The sequence below is a fragment of the Drosophila elegans genome, unplaced genomic scaffold (assembly GCF_018152505.1).
Source record: "Drosophila elegans isolate 14027-0461.03 unplaced genomic scaffold, ASM1815250v1 contig_814, whole genome shotgun sequence".
In the NCBI taxonomy this organism is placed as follows: domain Eukaryota; kingdom Metazoa; phylum Arthropoda; class Insecta; order Diptera; family Drosophilidae; genus Drosophila; species Drosophila elegans.
The window spans coordinates 11861660-11887534 of NW_024546167.1; the positions used below are offsets into that span (position 1 = coordinate 11861660).

At 36.8% G+C, this 25875-nt stretch overlaps 1 protein-coding gene across 2 annotated transcripts; it reads right to left on the reverse strand.

Moving 5' to 3' along the window:
• Positions 1-130: 130 nt before the first annotated feature.
• Positions 131-24105, reverse strand: LOC108138768 (ABC transporter G family member 21). Of its 2 annotated transcripts, XM_041710294.1 has the most exons (9): positions 23740-24105; positions 21959-23141; positions 4970-5182; positions 3623-4034; positions 3317-3572; positions 2108-2752; positions 1883-2039; positions 1555-1821; positions 131-1018 (listed from the first exon to the last, which is right to left on the reverse strand). In XM_041710294.1, exons 2-9 carry the CDS (start codon positions 22828-22830, stop codon positions 823-825), a joined length of 3018 nt encoding a protein of 1005 aa, XP_041566228.1. In that variant the 5' UTR covers positions 22831-23141; positions 23740-24105; the 3' UTR covers positions 131-822. The 2 variants fall into 2 exon arrangements, with proteins under 2 accessions (XP_041566228.1, XP_017116694.1); XM_017261205.1 differs by lacking the exons at positions 21959-23141; positions 23740-24105 and having other exon boundaries at positions 4987-5110.
• Between the last annotated feature and the right edge of the window lie 1770 nt (positions 24106-25875).

Sequence of the window (25875 nt, forward strand, 5' to 3'; positions counted from 1 at the left end):
CAAGCATGGAAAGAATTTAAACGTTTGACGTTTTTTCAAAAAATATGGTTATGACCGAATTGAGGCAAACATTATATGTAATATTCCTCCATTTTCGAGTAGAATTCGTTGGATTAAGCATAACGAATTCTTTTAGTTCAGCTTACATTTGCAAGTATATTTAAATAAGTTTGTTTACATATAATTAGATAATATACATTTTGCTTGTGATTTTTCTCATTTAAATTACATAATTGGCTTTCTCCTATCAAGCACAAATAACTAATGCTCTTCATTTAAAACTAATTAAAAAAATAGCATACTAAATCACAGTGTTTTTTCCCAAGCGAAAAAAATTTGCAATATTCTACAAAAATTACTAGCATTTTCATTTTAAACATATAATAAATGTAGATACATGTGTGCGGGTGGTGCTGGATGTGGGGCATAGAGCAGTAAATATTTTCTGGGGGCTTTTAAAACGTACATTAAAACATATAGTTGGCTTTTCCTTCCTTTCTCGTGTTTCAGGGGCAAAATAGCGAGTAATAACATATAAACGGCTAACAATTAAAATGCATAAAACAAAACAAAAATTAACGTTTACAACAGTTCTCTTGCACTGCCCAACCGCAAACCACATCTAAGTTACTATAGTAGGTATAAGGATTATTGTAGTTATAATAGCTAAACATAAATGGTGTGGCTTGAAAGTAAATTGAATCACAAAATTGGCGCAATTTAGCAAGTTTGTTCAGTTGTAGCGGTATAGCAATGTTTAGCATTAACTAATTACGTATCACTGGTTCGATGTCTGCTCAGATAGAAAAATAGCTATGGATATCACGTCTTTTTGGGGCATCGCACATATCGCAACACCGCGTAACCTAGGCAGCGGAATACCAGGAGGAACATCATCAGAATCAGCGTGTTCAGCCAGAGCGGTGATGTCGAGTTTTGAGCTTTGAGTATTTCCTCGTATGGAATGAATTCGGTTGACTGCTGTTTGCAAATCTCGTAGCTGCTGGGCGATCCACAACTGCAATAAGATAACATTAATAACATGAATTATGTTTAACATTTATTGTGGACTAACTTGATTAATAAATATGGTGGACTAAGATAATATTAAAAGAAAACATACATTAAATTTTCCAATTTTAAAATTGTATAATTACTATCTTATTATTGGATGATTTTGTACTAACTTTAATATTCACATAAGATAATATTAAATGAAAACACATACAAAAATTTTAAAATTACAGAATTTTGAAATAATTTGACTTCATTTTGAATATAAGTATTTAAAAAATTAAAGTTTCAATTCAAAATCGTTAAAAAATTATTAAAATCAACCTGTCCCTTAAACTAACTCGTAATTTTATAAAAACTTATCCAATAACACTATTAAATTTGGAAAAATATTCTAAATAATACATTAAAAAAATATATTAAAAAAATAATAATACTATAAAATTTACTGAATGTCCTATTTGGGGACAGATTCAAAATAAAAAGTACGAAAAAAAAGACTTCGATAACAAAAATAAAAAAACAAAACATATGGCTCACCCTATAGCAGCACCCTCGCGGAACTCGAGAATCTGCATGTTCTGGTAGGCGTAGTGGATCATGGAGGTGTACCGGATCCAGCTGAGGCCCTCCGGAATGCGGGACGACAGGTAGCCGCCGAATAGCTGGGTGGCCAGCGTGTAAAGGGCACTCAGAGTGATGCTCACGTTCATGTCCATGCAGCAGGCTCCGATGAAGAAGCCCACGCTCTGGGCCACCACCGTGTTGATCAGCAGGAAGATGAGCATAAGGAAGAAGAGCTTTAAGCTACGAAATTATCACAAATTAGTAACAAAATTCACCCATTTTAGAGAATGACAATACTCACCTAGTGCATCCCAGCATGGGATAGCTAATCATGAGGTAGACCGTGGGCAGGGTGATAACCAGCGGCAGCTCGGCACACATTTTGGCCAGATAATAGGCGGACAGTCTGTAGGCTCCGGAGCGACGTTCCTTGCTCACCACCTCTCGCTCCGAGGGGACTGTAAAATACATAGAATCATATAAGTAAAATGTTTTTTTTTTTATGTAATATTCCCGTAAAACCCACATGAATTGAGGGCCCCGAAGAGGGCGAAGAGCATCCAGTAGGTCTGCGAGAAGAACATCCAGCCCTGGAGGTCGTGGAGAAACTCCTCGGTCCGCGGCAACTGGAACCAAATGGCACCGGCCATCAGGGCCAGGCCAATGGTCTGGAACCAATTCAGCTTGGAGAGCATGCGCGGCTTGGCCTCCTTGAAGTTGCGGCTCGAGAGCACGCAGAACTGGGTGTGAAAGCTGGTTGGATACGACAGCCAGTCGTCGTCTGCCGAGTGTCCTGGCCCACTGCCAGTGGCACTGTACGAATGGCAATCGCTGGAGGCACAGGAACTGAAGTTGGACTGCGAATCGGCACCGCACCACACCAGATGCTGGGCCGCCTCCTCATCCTCCTCCACCCGACAGCCACCCGTTGTGTGGTGCAGGTTCTCATACTGATGGTGGTGGCGGTTGGATCGTTGGTTATAGTAGTTGTTAATAATTTCGTCGATCAGTATGCTGTCCACCTGTTTCTTGCCCTTCGCCTCCGAATCGCTGGTCTGGTGCTGATGATGGCTGCTGGTGATGCAGTTGCGATTCAGGTAGTTCCCATGCGATTCCTTGGCGGCTATAAAGAGCTTCTCACGGATATCCGGATGCGACTTCAGTTGCTCCACTGGAAAATAGGGGAAAGCGGTTAGAAACACACACAAAAAAAAACACTGTCTCATAAGCTCAGATACAAAATTAACAGAACTATATATAATAAAGGCGGATAGATCAATACAAATAAATTGTATTTACATTTTACTTATAATATTTATAAATTAATAATATCAATTGATATATATTTGAGATCAATTGATTCGTTATCAGATGTATAAATGCTACTTAATTCATTTAATCATGTAATTTTTCTGTTGATTATTATCATAGTATATTGTTCTAATCATAAAACATGTTTGACTATTAGATTTAACGAAATACTATGGAAAAAATTGAAATATATCCTTTTCCTTTTTTATATAAATTATTTCTACAAAAAAACGATTTATGGCCAATAAATGGTTTGAATGATTTTAAAAAGCACCATTCTCCATATAATAAAATAATACTTCTGAAATAAATGTTAAGAAAAAAGTTGTGCTTAGAATGAGCAACATTAAAATAAGAAGTTAAGTGTTGTGTGTACGCAGTATTTAACGAATATCCGAACCTTCCTGACTTTAGCTCAACTTACGGACAAAATCGGCGGGATTGTAGTGTGGCTTGATGGTGACCCCGATGTCCTCGAAGTGGCGGTAGATGTTGTGCACGTCCCCGAAGTAGGCGGTGCGTCCCTGGTGGAGCAGCAGCAGCTTGTCGAACATGTGGAACATCTGGGACGACGGCTGGTGCACGCTGATCACAATGGTCTTCTGCTCCAGCTGCGCGTACCGCTTGAGGACCTTCATCAACGAGATGGCCGAGTGACTGTCCAGTCCGGAGGTGGGTTCCTGCGAAAGACCATTAGATACTGACTTTTTAGAGTGATCCAATTACTTACATCTAGCAGCATAAGCAGAGGATTTGTGAGCAGTTCGCAGGCAATATTCGCCCGCTTCTTCTCGCCGCCGGAGAGTCCTCGGTTGAGGTAGTCGCCAAACTTGGTCTGCTGACAACAGCCCAGCTCAAGGGCCTCCAGGATGTGGTCCACCTGTCGCATCTTCTCCGCCCGCGGCATCGATTCCGGCAGACGCAGAAGTGCCGTATAGACCACCGTTTCGCGGAGCGTCAGTTGCGGAAAGAAGATCTCCTCCTGCAGGACATAGCCGATCCTTCGGCGCCACTTTTTGGTCAGTGGTTCGCGGTTGAGGAAGACGCCGCCGCTGTCAATGTGCCGCTGGCCACTGAGGCAGTCGAGCAGCGTGGTCTTCCCGCTGCCCGAAGGACCCATGATGGCCAGAACCTCGCAGGGACTGCACCACAGGATGGGCGAGAAAATGCAGAATGACTGAATTATCGGTTACAGACTTTCGGTTAGTGCCAATGCTGCCAATCGTATTTACTTGATTTACCACATTTAACCAATGCTAGCTACAAATTCGAGCTTAAGAAAATAAAAATAAAAAATAATTCCAATACAAATTTTAAATACATAATATGAGCTTGTAGACATTATGTATTTAACATTTTTTTTTCGAAGTTTTATTATAATAGTCAATTAAAACTGTATAATGGAACTTTATGAATCAGGCATTTTTCCGCCACAAACGATTTAATTAAAGAAAGAGCTAATTTGAAATGAAAATGCTGCTGTGTTACTTAATTTACCAAATACTTATTGGGAATGCATGCTCAATTACAACGTCATAATAATAATATTTAATTAAAATAAAGAAATATTTTAATGGCAATGCTGGCAAATGTGAAGTTTTAATAATTAAAAAAAAAAATATTTAAATAAATTTTATTTATTTAACAATTTATTATGCATTGGACATTTTTCAGCAACAAAATCTTTACTAAAAGAAATGTTACATTTTAATGGCAATGCGTCCAAACCTTGTACTTGATTTACCAAATATGCTATTATGTACAGTCACTTAAAAACATTATATTAAATAGCCACATTATGCGTCACTTTATCATTTTTCCGCATAAATGATTAAATTAAAATTAAATTAAATTTTAAAAGGCTACTCATTTAATTTAATATAACGAAAATTGTAAAGTTACTAAGCTTGAAGCTTGAAACGAACACTTTAATTAAAATACCTTTGTAATGGCTTTTAAGTTAATTAACTATGCTAGAGCTGCAATGTTTTGGCTTAGGACGAGCAAGTATAGTTGGCAGCACGGCTTTTAGTAGTTCTCGTGACTCTGAGTGCTTTTGTTCAGTTGTTCTTGTTACCTGACAAATCCACTCACATCGGAAAGTATTTGGCGCTCATTGTGCAAAACGTTCAGGTTCTGGAAGGTCAACTGCAGACTATGTTGCGAATGATTCTGGGAAGGCGGATGCTGATGTGGGTGGTGGCTGTTGCATATATTGATGTTGTGATGATGCTTTTCTGTGTTGACCGGCGACTTCTCAAAGTGATAAGATAATGAGGCCGGTGAGTTACTATAAAAGACAGGAAAAGATAAAGAAGAATAGAAAATTAATTAATTTTGTTGTATATACTAATTTAAACGGGGCATTATAAAAGTTACTAGCTCAGTAGTGACATCTTCAAAAGTTTTTATATATGTAATTATATTAAGGGACACACATTTGTCCCAGTAACTTTGAATCAAAGTTAACAGTCTTGATTGAAAATTTCCCGCACAGACTCCGATGTTTTCTTATCCTTGTCATTTAAATTGTCATATATTTTTTTTTGCATTATCACATAACGAAACCCCACAAACCTTTTGTTGATATTCGTGCAAAAGAAAACAAAACAAAAGTCAATGTCCCCCCGGGCCTGGCAAAAGTAAAATCAGTGCGACAAAAGTCGGGGGATATGGCAATCAATACAGTACAATACAATACAATGCAATACAGTTACTCGGACTCGGTCTTGTTCCCACTGTCCACTGTTATCGGCGATATCACATGTGTGGCGGTCGCATTATCACTCACTCAAATACACACTCAAGCGAAAAGAGAGCGCGATGTTCCACGGCCTGGAAATGGAACTGAGAACTCAAAAGCGCTGCGTGCTCGTAATTCTCTGACGTTACCCAGTATTTGTGCAGAGGGCAGGGGCATATAGGGTTAGAATACTATATGTAACTTACATTCCACAGCATTTTTCACAGGACTTTTAAATTTCTTGAATATTTCATATAAAATAATATATTATATTATATTATCCCACAAGTCCAAAAGTTCGTTAAAATATTAGTGCAATTGAATGAGAATAAATGAGTTTTATCTAAGCTTCAGGAAAATTTTAAAAATTATTTTATATTAAAGGATTTTTAATAAATTATATGAACACAAAATTAGGTTATTCGGGTTAAAAATTAGAATTAAAATTATAAATGAGAAAACCGTCCCTGACATCAGCTTGAAACTTATTAAATTAAATGATAAAGTAAAAATATTAAGCTATTTTTGAATTTCATAATTTTGTTTTCTGTAATTTCAATGGCCCAAACAAAAGGCCTTTGAGTGTTTTTTAAGTATGGCCGCGTATTTTGGAGTCGGAAAACCCACTGGCGGCCTTCTCACTTGCTTTCTTCTGCCTCCCGACTCTCGGTCAATGCTTCGACTTTACTCCCACAACACACACACACACACATTTAAAGGCACGCACACGCAGATACGGAAACGCACACACAGATACAAATGTACACAGATACTTAGACGGGGAAGCGGAGTCAATAGCCTCTTGCATGGTGGATTCCACTATTCTATTCTTTTCTCCGCCTGCCTGAATGTGTTGTACCTATCAAATTTATTTAAATATTTCTCCCTCGTCTGATGGGCCTTATGAATAGACCGTAGATAACGCCGTTATAGTTATAACATCTATTTCTGGATCATCTATCCATCCATCTGTGCAGGCGGGCCCGGCAGCATCAAATTATTCGACGAAGAGCAGCAAATTTAATTTACAAATTATTCAGAAATGTAAATGTCCGCCGATCGACTCCGGTAGGCGCCGAAAGTAAATAGAGAGTCCGGTCGAGTGCATTGAACCGCTGTCTCTTCGTGAATGCGACGGGGGGGAGGGGTTGTGGAGCGGTAAAGGGACCGTGATAAAGGTAAGGGGGGAGGGGGGACGAGTGGGGGTCAATGCAGTCAGCAGACAACAACGACAAACAAAGCGAGCGCCTCACAGATACACCAGTACCAACCACACACGCACACGCACACGCTTTCGTACTCGCACTCGCACAGGCTGCATGCAAAGTATCTGATGAATACATTTTATTTTTTATGTGCTTCTTCTCCCTGCCATCAGCTGTCCCTCGTCCCTCGGTCCCCAGTTTATCACAAAAACTAACGTCCGGGTCGGATAGGCAAGCTGAACAACAATAAACTTAAAAATCGATACTTTAGTTAACTTAAATATGTCAACTACACCCAAAAACAAAAATTGACATTGAAGTTGATATTAAATTAATACCACTAAAGTAATCAAAACAAATTTGAATTTTCAAATTGTATTTTATTATATCATTTCTAAAAAGTTAGCAGCAATTTATATACAAATATGTTTTGCGGTTATGATTATGTATTTTCTTATTTGTCATTTTTTGTATGTCTTCTATTCATATCAAATTTGGTTTATTTTGTTTCTAAAGCCTTTTGGTCTGCATTGTTTTTTAACTATTTTTCAAAATGTAGTTTGTTGTTAACATTTTAATACACGCACTTTCACACTTCCACAAAAGAGCACCGGATAGTTTGCAAATTTGTTTTATTTCTGGGAAACGAAAAACTTTCGCCCGTGAAGCTAGCTTTCCGAGCTAAAATTCGGTCAGGGGGTGATGGAAGTTGGCCTCTCCACCCACTAAGATAATATTACCATTTTCGGAGCACAGATGCGTTTCGATGCAGTTTTTGCATGACACCATTTCAACTTAACTGCTAACTATGCACAGAACAGACCTCAGTCTTGAGGTCATTTAACACGAACAGAACGTTTTTTTAATGGTTCACATGGCGGGGTCTCCGCCGTAGTCTGAGTAGAAATAGTATTTAAAGTTTGCTGTTTTTCTATATTCTCCTCCTTCTTCAGTCATCAATTAAACTTTCTTTGATTTGACTATTTAAACGACATTTGGGCTGTGTGGCAAAGATCACGTAGACCAACTGTCTAAAAAGTCGTCCCTTAAAATTAAATTACAGCATAGGAAATTCCTGTTACTAGAAAAGAAACTTTCTAATTGGAAATCTTTTGTCAGAAACTTTAATTTTGCGGATATTTAATATTTTATTTTAAAGTTCAGAAAGTACTTTAATATTATATTTGAACAATTTGAACTTTCAACTAAAGCAACAATTGAAATCCCTCAAGCTTTTCGTAAAAAGTTAGAATAAATCATTTAATGAGGAAGAAAACAATCGAGCTCTATGCAGATACTGAAAATTAAATTAATATTTCTTATTTGGTTGGTTGTGTTTTTTTTTAACGGGTTATATTTTCGTGTATTGAGCCAAGTATAAGTTAATTGGTTGTAAGACGCATTCCGAACTTAAGGTTAGTAAACTCTTAAATGCATATCTGCAAGTAAGTAATTAAATAATCATAGACTAGCAAACAACAAATTGTTTACTTCCAAAAATCTGGCAAAGCCATTAGCCCAGCGGCGACTTCCTCAAAAGTTTCCCCCGAACTTCATAATTTACGTAATTGGCCTGCTGTGACCTCCTCACTTTGGCCAAGAAAGCTTACTTACTGACCAAGTAACCGGCTAACAATTTACCTAACCCACGGCTATGATGCCATTTCTTATTTCTTTTTTCGGCTCTTGATTCAGGCCAGCAACAAAATGGGGGAAAAAAAACTAAATCTTGGTTTTCTTTTTTTGGCGTCGCTTTCTTGGGGAACTCTCCTCGAGGAACTGGAACTGGCTTCTTGAATACGCGAAAGGTTATTGACTTTTACAACAAGCAAAACAGACGCCAAAATAAAGCAACAACAGCAACAAGAACAAAATAATATAATTCACACACACGCAAAGTGGGAGAGAGAAAGGTGGAGAAAGAGCAGGATGGAGACAACGCAAAAATTACGTGAAAGTTTGGCATTGCATACCATGCGTGTGAATGTCTGAGTGTGTATCTTGTAGCACACAATCAAAAGAAACATTTTTTAAATTCTTATCTCGTTTTTTGTTGAATTTAATATGGGTTTTGTTGCCCATTGTATTTGTGAACACATTGACCGATATTAAACAAGTTGCCAAATAAAACAGATCGTCGTTGATATTGTTCGGTTGTGTATAAATCGTATAAAGTACAGATATGTTCAAAATTATAGGCGGGCGCATAGACATAAGTAAACAAAAACATTAAAAGGAATACAATATGATAATAAAAAACATCTTAAATGCACAAAAGGTAATACTTTAAAAATGAAAACTAAATAATCTATTTAGCTAAGATATTGTATAGCCTTTGATAAAATAAAAATTCAATACAATATAAAACATATAAAAGTAACAAAATAAGTACAATTCCCAAAGCCAAAACTTTTTTTTTCAATATAAAAAACAATTTTTTAAATCCCTTTAAACTCCTATTTTAATGGACGCAATTGTAAAAGGGCTGGAAGAGGTCGTTGACGTTGCTTTTGTTTTGCTTATTGATTCGTTTGTTGTTGTTTTCTGACTTTATAATTTAAATATAAATAGATGAATAGAAAACAAAGTGATTTAAAAAATTGGGTCACCGAATTTGTGCAATTTATTTGATGTTCTTCCTTTAATTAAAATTTTGTTTTTTGCGTTGCTCTGTTTTTTTTATTTGAACTTCCTAAAACATTTGACAAAAATTCGTGATCGTCGCGTCATTGTCATTGTTTTTTTTCGCTCGATTTGTATGAGTTTTGTTTCGTAGCTATGACCACGCTTAATTGAGTTTATTTGCGTGCTGTGCGTTTGGCTTTGCTTCTTTCTTTGTGCGCCTCCTGCTCCTTCCCCTTCTCCATCGCTTCATCCTCGTCTTCGACTTGTTTTATTTTCTTTTTTGGCGTGTTACTGACCCAATTCTTTTGGCTGTATTTTTTTTCGTTTTGTTCTGGTTGCGGGTCTTCTTTGACTGAATTTTATTTGATTTTTTCCTTGGTCATTTTTGTTTGATTTGTTATTTATTGCTGGCTTAATTTGTGGTCCCTCGCCAGGGGAACTATTCAAATTTGTTAAGCATTTTTTGTTTTGCTGTTCTGACAAATGTGCCAAGGCTTTTCGGGTTTCTAAGTCGGGACTGGAATTGCAAAACGGCCATCGGGGAAATGCAGGTCAGGCGAAAGAGAGTGGGAAGATCGGCAACTGACGGCAGAACAACATGTCGTATACGTAATTTATGCATGCATATCATGCATATTGATATCAAGTATCCGCGCAAATACCAGTTTCTCAAAGTTCTCTCTCCTTTTCCGCAATGCTGTGTGGGTGTTTCGGCTTCTTGGTTATTTATTTATTTTTCTTCTCGTTTAATTGAATTGGAAAGGTGGCCGGGGGCGGGGAGATATGAGGACTGCGATAGAAAGCAGAACCCCAACTGAACCAAACAACTTTCAGAGTTGACCAACTTTGGCAGGGGCCAACTTAAGCCCAGCCTTTGGACTACTCTCACATCCTAGAATTCGAAAGGAACATGTTGTGATGGACTCTCAAAAGTATGCTAAATTCAGTTCCAAGTAACCACAATATATATATAAGTTACCACAAGCTATTATTGGTTAAAATTTGGCAAGCATCAATAGAATGAACAAATACTCTTAGTACAAAAACTCTTACTCTTAGTACAAATAGTTAGTTTGGCAACAGATGCAATGAGAAACTTTAAAACATTTAAAATAGTTTTTTGAAGCAATAAAGTTCAGTCGACGGATGTTCATGGCTCAAATGTTCCGTTTTACATTGAATCAAAAAAAAATAATTACAATATACATAAAGATTTTGTATTTTCCAGGAAAAAGATTACACAGAAAGTCTTAAAGTGCATTGAATACCATAAATAGTTAACGTAACTGGCCAGCGCTTAAAAAACATTTTAGGTAAATACCAAGACAAAGTTAGGTGACTTACAGCAACTCGTCAACTTACCCCAACTAGTTGACCTTTCATGGCCCACCCAACGACCCAGGAGCGAAGTTACGTAATATTTCTGGGCGTCGTAATTGAAATGTGGGGTCAAAACCATTCCGGGTCGGCCAACAAAAAGGGGGGTGGAGAGGCAAACAAAGCCAAGTCGAGTCAAGTGGCACTTATAACACTCAAGTTGAAGGGGGGGTTGGGGGTGCTGTTTATCTCATGCCACTTGGAGGCAGGAAGCAAATATCGCGCATACGACATGTGTTCGCCGCACGCTTTTTGTTTGCCAGGCTGCTAGTCTGCCTGCCAGCCATTCAGCCAACTAGTGAGTGTTTTCAAGCGTCGTCGGTTCAAGTTGCAATAAAGATTCAAAACGCAGATGAAATGGTGGCTGTGTCGTGACTTTTCAAGCGAGATATATGGCAAATGAAACAAGAAAGCGCTTTCTTCTTTCGGACTGGGCTTGGGCTGCCTCTATAGCCTCATCCACTGCGGTTTCACGAACTTTCACGTCATTGTGTGGTAATTAGCTGAGCTGGGAATTATGCTTCCTAGTTGGCAATTGATTGGCATCCATCTGGGGCGTCTCCGTCAGCACACCTCCCCTTCTCAGCTCCTCAGCTCCTCAGCACCTCATCTCCTCTCCCGCGATCAGTGGATCTGGAGATGTGTATAATTTAGCATATTAATTGACACAGTTTCTAGTGTTTCTTTCTTTGCCTTTCTGCAGCTCTCTGGCTCACGCACTTTCTCTCGATGCTTCAAGAAACTTTATGAACTATGTAAAAATTATAAAAATGTTGTTGAAATTGCATTGCGAAAAAACAAAAAAAAAAATGTCACAAGAAAGCAGCCGCAAAGTGAAAGAAAATACTAAATGCAATTTATTAGCTGAAAGTGTCACTGCAATTGGGTCAGCGCAATCACCTGAGAATTCCAATCCACACCTGTCTGTTTGGCCAAGTCCGAGCGGCAATTGCATCACCTCATTTAACAGTTAAAACGCCAATATATAGACGTAGATAAAACAAAGCACAAAAACCCAGAGTGTGAATTAGTTGGACAAATATTGAAAGTGCAGTTGAGTGCTGTTTTTGTTGTCATTGCCAAAAAGGAAATAGCCTGCGGAAAATCCCAATGTAATTGGGATTTTCACATATTTATTGAACTTATTTAAATTGCTAAAGTGATTCTATGATCTGGTTAAATGTTACCTGACATATAATTAAACCATTAAAAAGCTTTCGACTTTTTTTTGCACACCATCAACTAAGCTGGTAATTGAAAGGTTTTCTCACACTGCAACAGATTACAAAGAAAAGTGCTAATTAAATATTTCATTAAACTTTAATCTTAAATATTCAAATTAATGGGTATTATTGGTTTATTGAAAACAATTTAACAACTCACAATTTAAACGAATGAAACAGATGTACCTACCTATGTATTATGGAAAGGGAATTTTATTTTAATTTCCATTTCACCAAACAAGGAAATCGGATGAATTCACCTTATGAACCCGGTTAATCGGTTTTAAAAAATCAATATTATGCTTTCGAGTATGATTTTCGCAGTTTTCCCAGTTCAATTCCATTTGCATTTTTACAATTTAAAAATCGGAAAAAAAAGAAGGCATAATGATGCGGCAGAATCGACGTAGTGAGGCGATAATCACCCCTCGTACGTGTGAGTAAATACCTGACGACACAACCCACACCAGAGAAAAATTGAGAAAAGAAAACCGAGTGAAACTGAGGAAAAAGTCGACACAAAAATGTCTTTGACTGCGGAAAATGAGGCAAATGTCGTAAACAATGCACCCGGCGAAAGGTGGAGAAAAGTATAAAATGTATCTGCAACTTTGTACACACAGTTTGTAAACTCAGCTGGTTGCCCCATAAATAAGATATATTTCGTGGCCTTGCAGCTGTCAAAAAATATATCTCGCTGGCATAGTATCGGCATCTGACAGCTAAGCATCCCAATCCAATTTGAGCCAATTTTCTCTAGGCAGACAAGACAATTAAGTGAGCATTGAACTTTTGTTGTCCGAAATTGACTTGTCCAAATTTTCATTCATTCCATTAATATTTAATTTAAGGTTGTTTAGACTCCTCAACCCATATATGAAAACTAGCTTTCAATAATGAAATATGTTTAAATTGGTATTTAGTAATTTTACTATTTTTAAAATATGATTAATTGGATTACATTGAGATACAATATGCTCAAAAAAGAAACACATTTAAATATTTTTAGATCATCTAAAAATACTTTGAATTTAGTGGAAACTTAAGCTTATTATGATAAGCACATAATTTATGGTTTAAATTTCCAAATATGTAGGTACCAAAGGCGTGGTGCCTTTTTATTACGTTCCAAATATGATTTTAATGCCTGTTATTACAGTCGTTGAGCTTGTTTCGTTCGCCCATTTACGGTAAATAGCCTAATTACAGTATGATCTAGTACGCCCTCTGCCCACCTCATCGTACTCGTAATTTTGGGCGTAGTTGTTAAAATTACATGGTACAAACCGACTAATGACTTAAACCAATTATGGGAAAACTCTGCGCACTATTTTATTATATGTGTATGACTCTTTGCGGAAGTCTATGATTAAATTAGCCTTATTGCACGGAAAAATTGGTTTACTTGTTTCTAACAAGTTTGAAATAATTTGCAATTTGCATAATTTGTTGTGTTAACAAAGAAAACGAAAATGTAAACAAATAAAGGGATTTGCCACCTGATTTCTGGCAAAATATGGTTAAACAAGGTCAAATAAACTAAATTAAATCACTATACCTTTTTTATCTTTGACTTCTTAAATAAATCAATAAGACATATTTTAAAATTCACATAGTCATCGTTTTTTTTAATATTTTTTTTTTAAATACTACACTTTTACAGTTTGAACATTTTTTAATAAGAAGTGAAATCCTGATTTCATTTCATATTCCTTGATCGTTGCCTGGTGTTAATAAAAATCCCTGAATAATTGCAAATAGCCGGGCCCAGAAGAATAAGAAGCAGATGCCAAGAACAATGAAAAAGCGAAAAAGAAGAAGTAGGAAAATAAAGAGGAGAGAGGAGGAGGACCAATGAAATAGAATAAAGCGATGTGAAATAAAATGCAACAACGTAAACACAAAACCACAAATTGCAGGGCAAAGCGAAGGCGAAAAACAAACAAACAAACAAACAAACAAGCAAATGGTGAGGGAGGGAGCGAGACGGGAAAAGCGAGAGGAGAGAAGAGGCGAGAAGCACAAATTAAAACAACAACAAAATTGTGAAGGAAGAAGCAGCACACATAAAACGTGCGAATGGCGCCCAACGTCGACGCCGACAGCGACGCAGGCCATTGAACCTGCGAGTGGAGCTCAGAATTGGCGAAAGTGAAGACCCACTGCCGCAAGCGGAAGCGAGATGGATGCGGAGTGTGAGCGAGATAGACTAGGCACGATCTTTACAGCGTTGTTTTTATTGTTGCTGCTTCGATGACGCAGTCGTCAGATAGCAACAAAAATAACAATGAAAGAAACGAGGTCTAAAATGTAATAATGAATTTTCTAATACCCTATAAATCAGACCTTTACACAAAAACAGTTCTCTACAATTATAAATATTTTAAAAGTTACAAAATAAATAACATATTTGCCTAAAAATAGGTTTTTACCAGCTTGTCCAAAATACAAAACACAAAATGTCTTTCTACTCGTATCTGAAAAGTTTAGATTTACAAATACTTACTAAATGTTTACTTACTTAAATTTTTGTAAATTTACAATACTCTTAGCGAGGGTATTTAAACAAAGAGTGATGATGCTGCAGAAACAAGAAGACACGATTAGAAGAAGTGGATGGCAATGGAAGGCTGTTGATGTCGCAAGTCGAGGCTCCAGAAGATTTCGAGAGGAAGACGGGGCTCAGCACTGAGAAAGAGACACACTGACTGAGTAACTGAGTGACTGACTCTGGGATCTGGGCATCTTCTGCTTCATCATCATTAAGTTGATCATCATTGGGATCGGCTTTAATGCAGGCGCTTCTTGGAAGTCAACCCGACCACCGAAAATAAAAGAGAGACTCGAACTCGAAACGGCTTAAAAGCGAAAGAACCCGAGAAATTCTGAAATTCTTGATCGCATCGCGGACACGCAACATGCGAGCGAAAGAGACGGGCGATGGGAGGCAATTTGTTTAAAATGTAGGTCTATGGGTTTCACGAAATCCTCTATGGGGCACCGGCGTCCCTTGGCAACAGATCGCAGATGGCAGCCCAGAACAAGAAAAAGAATGAAAAAGAGAGGGTTTAAGTGTTTTTTGACTTTTCTTCCATTATTTGGCCAAAAGTTTTGTTCTCGCAGCAAGCCGGTCGCAATTCCACTTAAGACAATTGGCAGCACCAACAAAATTTAAATATTAAATTTAAATATGAAATAAATATAATTATAAATAAAAAAGTTATACCAAAGCCTTTCTAGAAAATCTAAAATTTTAAAAGTTATTTTTCTTAACATTTAGTTTAAAAAATTGTTTTCGTATCTGATTATATTCAAAATTTGAGACACGTATTTTTAATGTTCTCCGAGTATCTTACTCTCAAAGCTATGCAAACAAACAAAACATAAATTGAAAACTGTGTTATTTCTTACGAACGTTTCTTTGTTTTGGCATTTGGTTAACTAAGCAAAAGCCAAAATGCAACTCATAAACTTGAAGATTTGATGTTGAAGCGCCTTAAAAGCAGTTCTCTTGCATCCATTTTATTGTGTTATTTTTGTATTATTTGTTTTGGCCTAATGTCATTACACAAAACGAATTCAAAGCGAAGCAAGCAAAAAAAGTGAACCGCAGCAATTTGTTTTATGGCGTGGCGTCCGGCTAAATGCAATTGCCATTTTATTGCTATGTCTGATTTTTATTGGAGTTTTTTTGTGAGGGAATGCTGGTAAGTCGGGCCAAAAGGATAGTTAGACGAAATGTTTTATGTGCGTGTTATGCAACAGTTTGTAGTTTCCAAGCCTCAGTTTTGTGTTTTTGCAATAATTTACAAGCGAGAAAAACGCAGGAATTGTTCAACTGATTTTTGACGAACCACTTTAGTTCAAAATAAAAAAAAACGAGTTATTTTATCAAAATAAAAACATTTATATAATAATCAATTGGTATGAAGAAAATAAAATTGAGCCTTATTTTTTTCGTTTCACGAAATTATAGTAAAATTGTATAATAATTAAATTTTCCTTTTCATTGAAATAATTATAACTATCGTAGAATTTTGCGCTTTAGAAAACTTTATTTCATGAAATGAAATAGGGTTAAAAAAGTTAAATAAGACATGGGATATATTTACATCGAGCTCTGGTGACATTCGTTGTCATTCCAACTGTAATTTGTAAATTAGTTCTCAGAAGCCACGTGGGTTAGCCGCAAAAATGCAACCAAACAAAATAATAAACTAACGAAATGTGCAGTACTCAGTGAGCTGAGGGTTCAAGAACGTTCATTTGGCATGAACTTGTAAAGGTCATAAAATGTTTGCCATAGAAGTGAATGCACCCGACAACAACTATAACTTGAGCTCTTAAAAGCCGGCAACAATAAAATAACGCCAGAAAAAAAAAACCAATGCAACCGCAATTTAAACTAATTTACAACTACAGCGACGGCAACAACAACAAGAAACGACAACAATGGCAATGACCATAATTTATTTTTGAATTAATTTTTATTTGTTTGCTAAGCAAGAGCCGCAGCGACAACAACAATAAAAACTACAACATATGCAACCACAGACTTTGTCAACTGAACAGTGTGCTGCATATAGTTAAAAAAATAAAAGTCAGAACATAAAATGTTATTGATCATTCAAAAAATAGTAAATGTAAATAAAGGTAACTTAAAGGAATAGTTTTAGGTGTAAGCAAATCAAGAAAATAGTCTATATTTTTAGGACAAAGATAAACTCATAAATGTTCAACAAATAAACTCTGTTCAATTTTTTAACACTTATTGAAATCGAAAAACAAACATACAATTGTTTTTATTTCGTTCTTAAAAGCAAATCATTCGTTCTTAGAGGAACTATTTCTCTTGAACTTGATGTGACTGGATTCGAATCCCATTAATGTCCATTATTATCAATGCTTTTTCTGGTCTTTTAAAAAGCTAAAGATCATATTTTTAATATGCCATTAACCGTCTTCTAAGATCAATGATTTTGCGAGAGGCTAAGAAAGTTCTTTCAATTTTTTAAGGACTTTATTTGCGTTGTGAAACAGTGTGCAGAGCTGTCGCCGCCGTTGGTCTTCGGTTTCAGTGGCTGTGACTGTGACAGTGACAGTTGTCAAAGAGCGACGTTGGCCTCCATTGCAGCGGCTGCACCTCTGCTAGCCCCCTCTCTTTCTACATATATATATATCCGTCTCTTTCTGTCCACCACCCTGGGTTGCTCCTCATTCTTCCACCCACTGCCACTCCAATTCCTATTGCCATTCCCGATCCAACAGCGTATTCTATACCGCCCGTCACTCATCGTCGCCCCCACACACGTGTCTCCCGCTTCGCTACATCTCTTTCTTGCGGAATAGCCTCGACTCTTTCACACACATCGTGTTATTGACACTGTACGCCTAACGGCAGATAAAACCCAAACAGGGCAAACAGCCCACAATGTATGCAACCGTACCGAACAGAACTGAACTTAGACGGGGAACAAACGGAGGCACCCAGCTGCGACTCTATTTAATTTTCTATTCTAGATTAAATTATAATAAATTGCAATTTCTCTGCCTTATTTACTCTTTTTTTTCGTCTGATTTTTTTGCCCTGCATTGCGCCATGCGTTTTCCTGTTTCGGTCGTCTGGCAATTTGTTTTGCCATGTCTGGTTGGGGGAATTTCTAGATCACAACTCGGAACCATATGCATTTTGGCGCCCACGCTTGCAAAATATTCTGAAGTGTCACTAAATTAAATTACAAGACCTGATAAGGGAACAGATGATTAGAAATATATTGTCAACCTCTCATAGCCCTTTGCTTAGATTAATAAGGGATTTGTTTAGACAGACGGTAACCTTAAATAAAATGTTTGGTACTCCATTCATAGTAATAATATTCACAGCTTGGAAAATAACATTAATAACAATAATATTCACAAATTTGGAAAACATAAACAGAAAACAATTTTTTCTTTAATTTCCTGAAATTTAAATTTAAACTTTTTTTTTAAATGGTTAACAGAGCAACGGGTATCTAATATTCGAGTCACTCAACTGTAAGTTTCCTTCTTGTCTTTAACTCAAATATTGCTCACAAAGGCCTTTGACATGGAAATAGGTAGAATAGAAAAAGTTTAAACAATAGATTCAAAGTAAAGCTAAAGGAGCAGAAAGAAAAGGGGCATTCCCATTCCGGAGAAAAAGCTTTTGTTATACCCATTTAAGCAGCCAGCTGCACCCTTTTTACCTGTCCCAAGAAACTATTTTCATCTATGGCCTGGTCTAGCCCTCAATCCTTTAACGATACCTGAGAAGCCAGAGCTAATATTTAGGTTCGCATCTAACGTTCTCCCTAATGAAATCAAACCCAACCCAAATTTAGCAACTGCGCCATTTGAAGTTGCCTGCATTTGACGCGCCTCAAGATTTCTCTCTATATTTATGTGTGTGTTATCATATTAAAACTTGACCTACATACGAGTTTAATAACCGGTTTCTCCAAAACTGTTCGTTGGTCTTGCCAAAAGTTTACCAACTTTGCTATACATTTGATCCTGAAGGGTTCTAAGTTAACTAAAAATATACTTTTTAATAAGGTATTTAAAATTTTAAAATAAAGGCTTTGAATCTTTAGGTTTCTTCTATTTCCAAAACAAACTTAAAAAAATCATATTTGGAAATCATTAAATATTTTTTTAAAGTATATAAAATACATTTACTTCAAATAAATTTATTGTAAGAGTCCAACCCAAAACAAACTTTGTTAGCATTTCTCTGAGTTTTTCGTTCGTTTTTATGATGTAAAAGTTTTACATTACACAATTGAATTGAGTTTCGTTCCATGACCCTCACTCTTTATTTTTACAGCTCAATCGCTTTGTTGTTTGAAATCTTAGAAGGAAAAAATCTGAACTATGTCTGCAGCCTCCTCAGTTTAGATTTGTTTGTGTTATAATGATCGGCCGCCTTATGGTTTGCTCTACTCTACTTTCGAGTATTTCCAATAAAACTCGCCACAAGCAACATAAGCTAAATAAATAGTTGGAAAACAGATTTGGGAATGGTTTATGTTTAGCAAAGTTCAACAAACTTTAATGGAACATTGAGAGCTTAAAAATGTGAGCCACACATAGAAAAGTTAAATGGGGATTTCTTTTCCTTTGGGTTGCTGTTCTGAAGTTTCCTCAACATGTTCCAAACCAACGGAGATCTGTTTTTCCACATTCATTTTGTTATTTGATGGTTAGCTTATTGAAATCAATGGAAGATAATTTGATGTGTTTCGAAAAGAAAACCGTATTGACGTTTTTGAAAAATTTGTCAGATGTTGGTTTTAAACCATTAAAAGGAGTCAGCTAAGTTTATATGATATTTATACTAATAATAACTAATAATAAAACAAATTGTGCAGAAATTAAACATAAGTAAATACAATACAAATACTAAATAATTGAAATGATTCAGCAAGTCCATAAGATTGCAGCTTAAAAAAATCAGTGTGCAACATGTTGCTGTCGCCGTGGATGCTCTTATTTTTGCTTTTATTTGTTTTTTTTTTTCGTTACTGCCAAAACGAGCATCGATTCCATCCTCTGCCGCTGTTGCTGCTGCCGCAACTAAAACTGGGTCAACTCTGAACCAATTTCAGGCAAAATTGCGACAACAGCCACATCAACAGCAACCAACGACTGCCGCAGCAAACACACAATAATAATCGCAAGAGCCACGGCGAAAATAAAACGTGCCACCAGATAAAGGCAAACAGCGAAAAAAGATGCAGAAAATAAAATGCATTTAAATTGCACTTCGGCTAAAAGAAGCGAACGGCAAACAAGGAAAAAATAAATACAGATCTTGGATTTGCATTCTTGAACAGTGAGGGCAGGAAAATAAAAGGAACAGTGCCACTAAGAGTGCACTCTGAATCGCATAATAATTGAAAAATTTATGTTAAATGCACATAATGAAGCTTGCACTCGACAGCCATCGACCGACCCAACAATGTTCTCATTGTAATTTAATTTACTTAATTTGCCAACACAAAATTGAGACTCGGCATTAACCCAAAGTCTGTCGTGCAGTCAGTCAGTCAGTCGGTTCACTCAGAGTGACAAACGAATTAAAATAAATAATTGTATCTGCTGGCCAACTCAGTTTTAGCCAGAGCCTAGAAAGAAACACCACCCGCCCCTGACTTGATTTGAGAATTGCAACAGATCGCAATGCAATTGCAACAATGGCAATGATTATGTTGATTTTCACAGCGTATTTGCACTATAGCCAAACTTTAGTGTAGCCACCTGCAAAGGGCAGCGAAAAATAATTGTGCAACTGAATTTAAGTTAATTACAGTTAAGGGCCCGAAAACCAAAAGGAACTAAATTATTTGCGGCTATATTTGCTAGGCTGCAAAATAATTTAAGAAAGGAGCTGAAAATGCAAAATGAACAGGGCAATGCAATGTTAATATATTCGACTGAATTCCAAAATATTTACATGTTTATCAAATCTGTAGGTTTATTCACTAATTAAAGCCTGCTAACGAACACTAAACACAAATTTGCCTTAGGTATTTTCTTATACTCCTTTAATCGAAAACTAGTTTCCTTCATTATGCCTAAATTTCATTATCCCAGAAAATCAAGCGTTCTTGCAAATATTTGTAACAAGTTTGCGAAGCGGAAATATTAAGTTTAGCAGCTGCTGGCTTTAATTAATAAATTATAGGCCAACCCAACGAAATTTAGCAAGCGTATGCTTAATCCCCTTTGAAATGCAACAAAGTCAGAGGAAGTAGCTACAAAACTGCAATAACAAGCAGCTCCCATCCAAAACCTGCTCCTTGAAGAGAACTCAGTTCTCAGTTTGTAAGTTACCAAAAACAGTGCGAAAGTGCATGAATTCTCTGTTACTCCAGCTTTTTTTTGGTCTTTTTGCCATGTGAGCGTGTGACTTCTTTATGTCCCCGTGCAAGATGTAACCCAATTTGAACAGACGAAAATGCAGTTCTGACCTGTTTTTTCATTTTCGGCTAAGGAAGGGGTTGGAAGGATGCCATCTGGAGTGAGATTTGTTTAACCAGATGCTGAAGTCGTTTACATTCATCGAAGGGGATATCCCCTGGTCCCCTTACAAGTCGAATGATACCCTACTTAATCCCAGGATGTTTGACTTTAATAAAAGCCTATAGAACGAGTTTTTGCGCCGATGGGTCATCAATTTAAAATGACTAAAAAGTTGAAGCTTGCATTACACTGCAACCAAAAACGTTTTTGAAAAATGAAAACCAAAATTACTGACAGTAAACCAATATTTAAATGAGATTTTTTGAAGTACAAAATTGTATTATTTTTACTCTTTAAAAACAAGCTGTTCAATAAGGTAAACTCGTTGAAGTTTTTCGGTTTATCTAATCTTTCAAAAATATAGTACTTATTATTGCACCTTAACACTAAATTAAGCTTACATATAGATGTGTTGCTTTTATTGAATATATTTCTATTATCAATCAACTCCGAATGCAAATAAATTTCAACATGGTTTCAACTCGTCTTCAATTGGATCAATTCAGTAACGACCGATAATTAAACTTGTCTACGACTACTGTGCAATAGAAAATGAATTCTTTATTGAGCTTTAAAGAGTAGGAGTAATTTGTTCCCGCTCAAACTGTATAAATCGGGCCCCAACTCACTGTCAACCGAATGCAACCGGTTGTTAACTTTACAAAGTTTCCATGAGAACCAAGAGTTAGAAAGAGCCTGATCTACCCTTGGATTGCCTCCACTTTCCCCTCCTTATTAAGACGAACTCTGCATGCAATCAGCGCAGACAAAAAAAAGGAATACAGCGTTGGATTTATGTAGGTACGAGTTGTGCTCTGAAATTGGGTCACCGTTGATTGAACACTCACCTTTTGGCATCAACTAAAATGCTTTTGCCCATATTGGCCAGGCCATTGGATGACGTTAGATTATCCGAACTTGGTATCGTCGTCTGTGATGTGTGCGTAAATTCTGACGATGTTGAGCTGGAAGATGACGATGATGATGCAGAAGAGTCGCTGGCTGCCACCGATGTTGCTGCTGCTGCTGCCGCTGTTGCTGTTGCTGCATCCGATGTTGCTGGTGGGGCAGTGGTTGCTGCCAATGCTGCCGGCTCCACTTCGATTTGGAGGCGACAATCGGCAACTATTTTGGCCAGATTGCGGCGGCTGGCACTCACCAACGGTACCTGCTCCGTTGCCTCGTTGTCATTGTCCGATGATCCCATATCGACTGTCTCAACACTTTCCACGATCATCAAATTCATTGGCATTTTTTCGTAATGAGTCGCCGGTGTTGCTGCTGCTACTGCTGCTGCTGCTGCTGCTTCACACTTTGCCTTTTTCTTGGCTCTCAGTTCCTCGGGTTCCTTTGGAATTTTTTGAATTTTTGCCAACTTGCGAGGAGCAACACAAGCGGCAGCAACTGCAACTGTTTCCTGTTTAGCTGGTAGTGTTGCTGCTTGTGTTGTTGATGGTGTTGCTGCTGCTACTTTTAATGACTCCTCTACAACTTGTTCAGCTGCTCCTGCTGTTGTTGACGATGCCGTCGAGTTTATTACCAACGAAGTAGCCGTCGTCGTTGTTGCTGTTGCTGTTGAATTTATAATTGCCGGCTGTTGTTGCTGCTGCTGCTGCTGCTGATGTTGCTGCTGGGTTGCTAGCGCTGCGGCTCCACCTTCTGGTATGATTGTTGCAAAAATTTGTTCGCCAAATATGAAAAGATCCTTGGAAATAATCATTATCACCTTTTTGTGAACGCTTTAGCACGGTGTTGTTGCTGTTGCCGCCACAGTTTAAATATACGTACGTGTGTATTGGGTGGATTTTAAATGTAAATCTTGTTTAAATATGTATATATATACGCGTGTGTATATAACTTTTTGTTCGCCTGGTGCCTGCACTCGCCTTAAACACGTTTCCTTTATTTTAATGCATTAAACATATTTCGTGGCTGTTGGGTCTTGGGTTTTTGGGGATTTCTTTAAAATTTCATAATTCCCTGGCTTTGTCTGGCTCCTTTTTTCTTTTTTCCTCTCGAATTTATGGCAGACTGTAATACAATAAAAACAGAAAAGAGTAGAGGGATAATTAATACGATTGCCAGTAGATATATAAATTTAAAGGAAATTAAATAAAAAAAGCCTATCTATGAAACTGTTAAATTGATTTCAGATGATTTTGCCCTAGACGAAGTAATAATTGACTCTTTACATTTGTTTTACTAAAACCGTCTGTCCGACAGATGATCATAATATCGCACCAATTATTTCACTTCAAATTAAGCTCCACTCAATATATTTTCCAATTATATTATTCCAATTTATTCAAACTTTAAAAATGTTTCCCAAGACTTTGCGGCGTCTGCTCAAAATTGTTTATTCCTTTTGGCTTTTTGACTTGGCAAATTTTCCAACAATTTCCTTTATGCACTGCCGCCGAAACAGAAAAAGATAATGAAACGGAATCGGGGAGATTCAGGGAGAATCAGCGAGACAAATCGAAGGCAAGTCACATAGCGAATTTTGTTATATTTGTCAATTAGCCCGCGCGAAACAAAGCACCAGAGCAAAACGTCAGATTTCATTTTGTGTAACTTCAATGTATTTGAACAAAATATAAAGTAAAAGCAAGCAACCAAAACAACGCACCCAAAAAGCGGCGGAACGTATTAAAATTCTTCGTTTCCTTTTCGAATATGATATTTAAAATCGTCAGCACTTTTTTTGCAACTCAAATTTATTATTTTTTTGTTTTATTCATTAAACATATGTAGGATTCTTGTAAACATATTTGATAACACACGAGTTAACTTTTTTTTTGGGAGTGGGGGAGTAACAGGGGGATTTTTGTGTAAAGCCGAACCGAAAAGACGGACAGATTGAACGAATGGAGAAACACGTAGAAACGTAAAACGATGGAAGAACACGACGAAAACCAGAGAGCTATAGATTCTGCTATAGGCAATCCATACACGGCGCGCTTGAGCATTGAAAAAAACATCCAACGGCGCCCGATTTCGATCTCGAACTGATCGCAAAACCGCTCCAAACACCGCTGCTTCTGCCGGCGTCGCTGCCCCCATGAATGACATTCATTCTCATTCTCTCTCGCTCGTTCGCGCTCTTCCTCTCCCGCTCTCAACGCCTACGATCCGCACGTGCGTGTGCCGATTGCACCAAAAACAATTTAACAAAAAAAATATGTCAACCTTAAATAAAATTGTTTTTATATTATTAATAGTTCAAAAATTTGTGTTTCCTAAAATTATCTATTAAAGAGCTTTTCCAACAATATTCTTTTAATTGGCTCAGGGGCAAAAGTTGAGAGGACGTTTTTGTTGCAAAAATTGTTATATTTTGGAAAAAATGCTAGGGGACATTTTTCCTTGTTTTTTTCTTCTTTTACCTCAACTTATATATTTGTTTATTTTTCATCAGCTTTAGGGTAGAGGTTGTGTAAATTTCACATGCCTTCAGCATTTTGCGTAAAAGTACAAAAAGGGCTGATAGTACGATTTCTTGATACATAGCTGTAAATAATGAGTAATAAATAAAATTAATTATATTTAAAATAAAAAAAAAAGGAAATTTACAAATTAAAATAATAAAATTTGTGTCAAAAACATTATCTAATTTTTTTTAGTGTGCTCTCTCCGCAGCTTCTTTTTGCTCTCTCTCTCTCTCTTTATATTACATGAATGTTAAGTTATCTTCGCTAACATTGAATTACAAATGTTATTGGCTTACAGCAAGATCATTTCACCTGTTTCTCTCAACAATTAGTGTTAAGGCCATGTTATCAGCCACAGCCGCTCTGATAACACTTGTTAATAAATCTAAAAAAAAGTTGGCGAGTTGCTGGTCTCGAATTTCGACTTGGAAATATAAATTTAAGGTCTTGATTGGCAACCGAGAAGTCATTTAACAAGTTTGAAGACGTTTTTAGAGTAGCGAACGGCTTTTTGGCAATTTTATGTGTAGCGCAAAGCCAAATCGTTTGACTAATTTGTTAGTGCGTAATGTAGAATTTTAATTCTGGTTGTTGTTAGTTTGATAAAAAAAATATGGTGGGCTCAAACGTGAAATTTTAACCATATAAACTTTATTTAACAGACAATGTTTTTTTAAATTTAAAATTAACCAAAAAACATTGAAAAACAAATGGGCTTTAAACTAATTAAAGCCTTAAGAGTAATCCCGTTCACGTTATAATTTCCTTTTTGATTCTGTTTCTTCAGCTTTCGAATCTTATCAGTCATTAAACTCGCTGAGGGTAACCGCTACGTATACGCAATTTAAATGCGTATACGTACAGTGTGTGAATGTGTGCAATGCGCGGATACATGCGTGAATGTATATGCATATGTGGGTGAGAAAGCAGAATGAGAGACAGAGAGAAAAAGGGATTACAATTAGAACTTGGTACGGTAATAAAATAATAAAATACTATAAGAAGCTGCTGTGTCGTTGACCAAATCAGATGGAAAATAACGCACAATTGAATATAAGGTCTAAATAATGATGATTTTTCAGTTCGTTGGAAAATTATTAAGTTTATTAGCTGCCATAAACTTAAACCGAATAAAAGTCGCCAAGTTGCCGGTTTTGTTGTTGCAGTTGTCGCTCTTTTTTTTTGTTTTTGCTGCGTATCTCTTGACTCTCTATAAAAAATATTTTTTTCCTGTTGCTGTGTTGGTGGTCGCGTTGTTGTTGGTTTTTTATTTGTACGCACAATGTGCAAAATGTGCGAGACACATATACACTAATACAAATTCACGCACACGC

Excerpts from the sequence above, each read along its gene's own strand:
- LOC108138768 (XM_041710294.1), bottom strand. The coding sequence starts at position 22,830 with ATGATTATTTCCAAGGATCTTTTCATATTTGGCGAACAAATTTTTGCA. Across the intron at positions 5,183-21,958 it reads ATTTTAGTTGATGCCAAAAG|TAACTCACCGGCCTCATTAT; the intron begins GTGAGTGTTCAA and ends TGTCTTTTATAG. Across the intron at positions 2,040-2,107 it reads CTTCGGGGCCCTCAATTCAT|TCCCCTCGGAGCGAGAGGTG; the intron begins GTGGGTTTTACG and ends TGTATTTTACAG.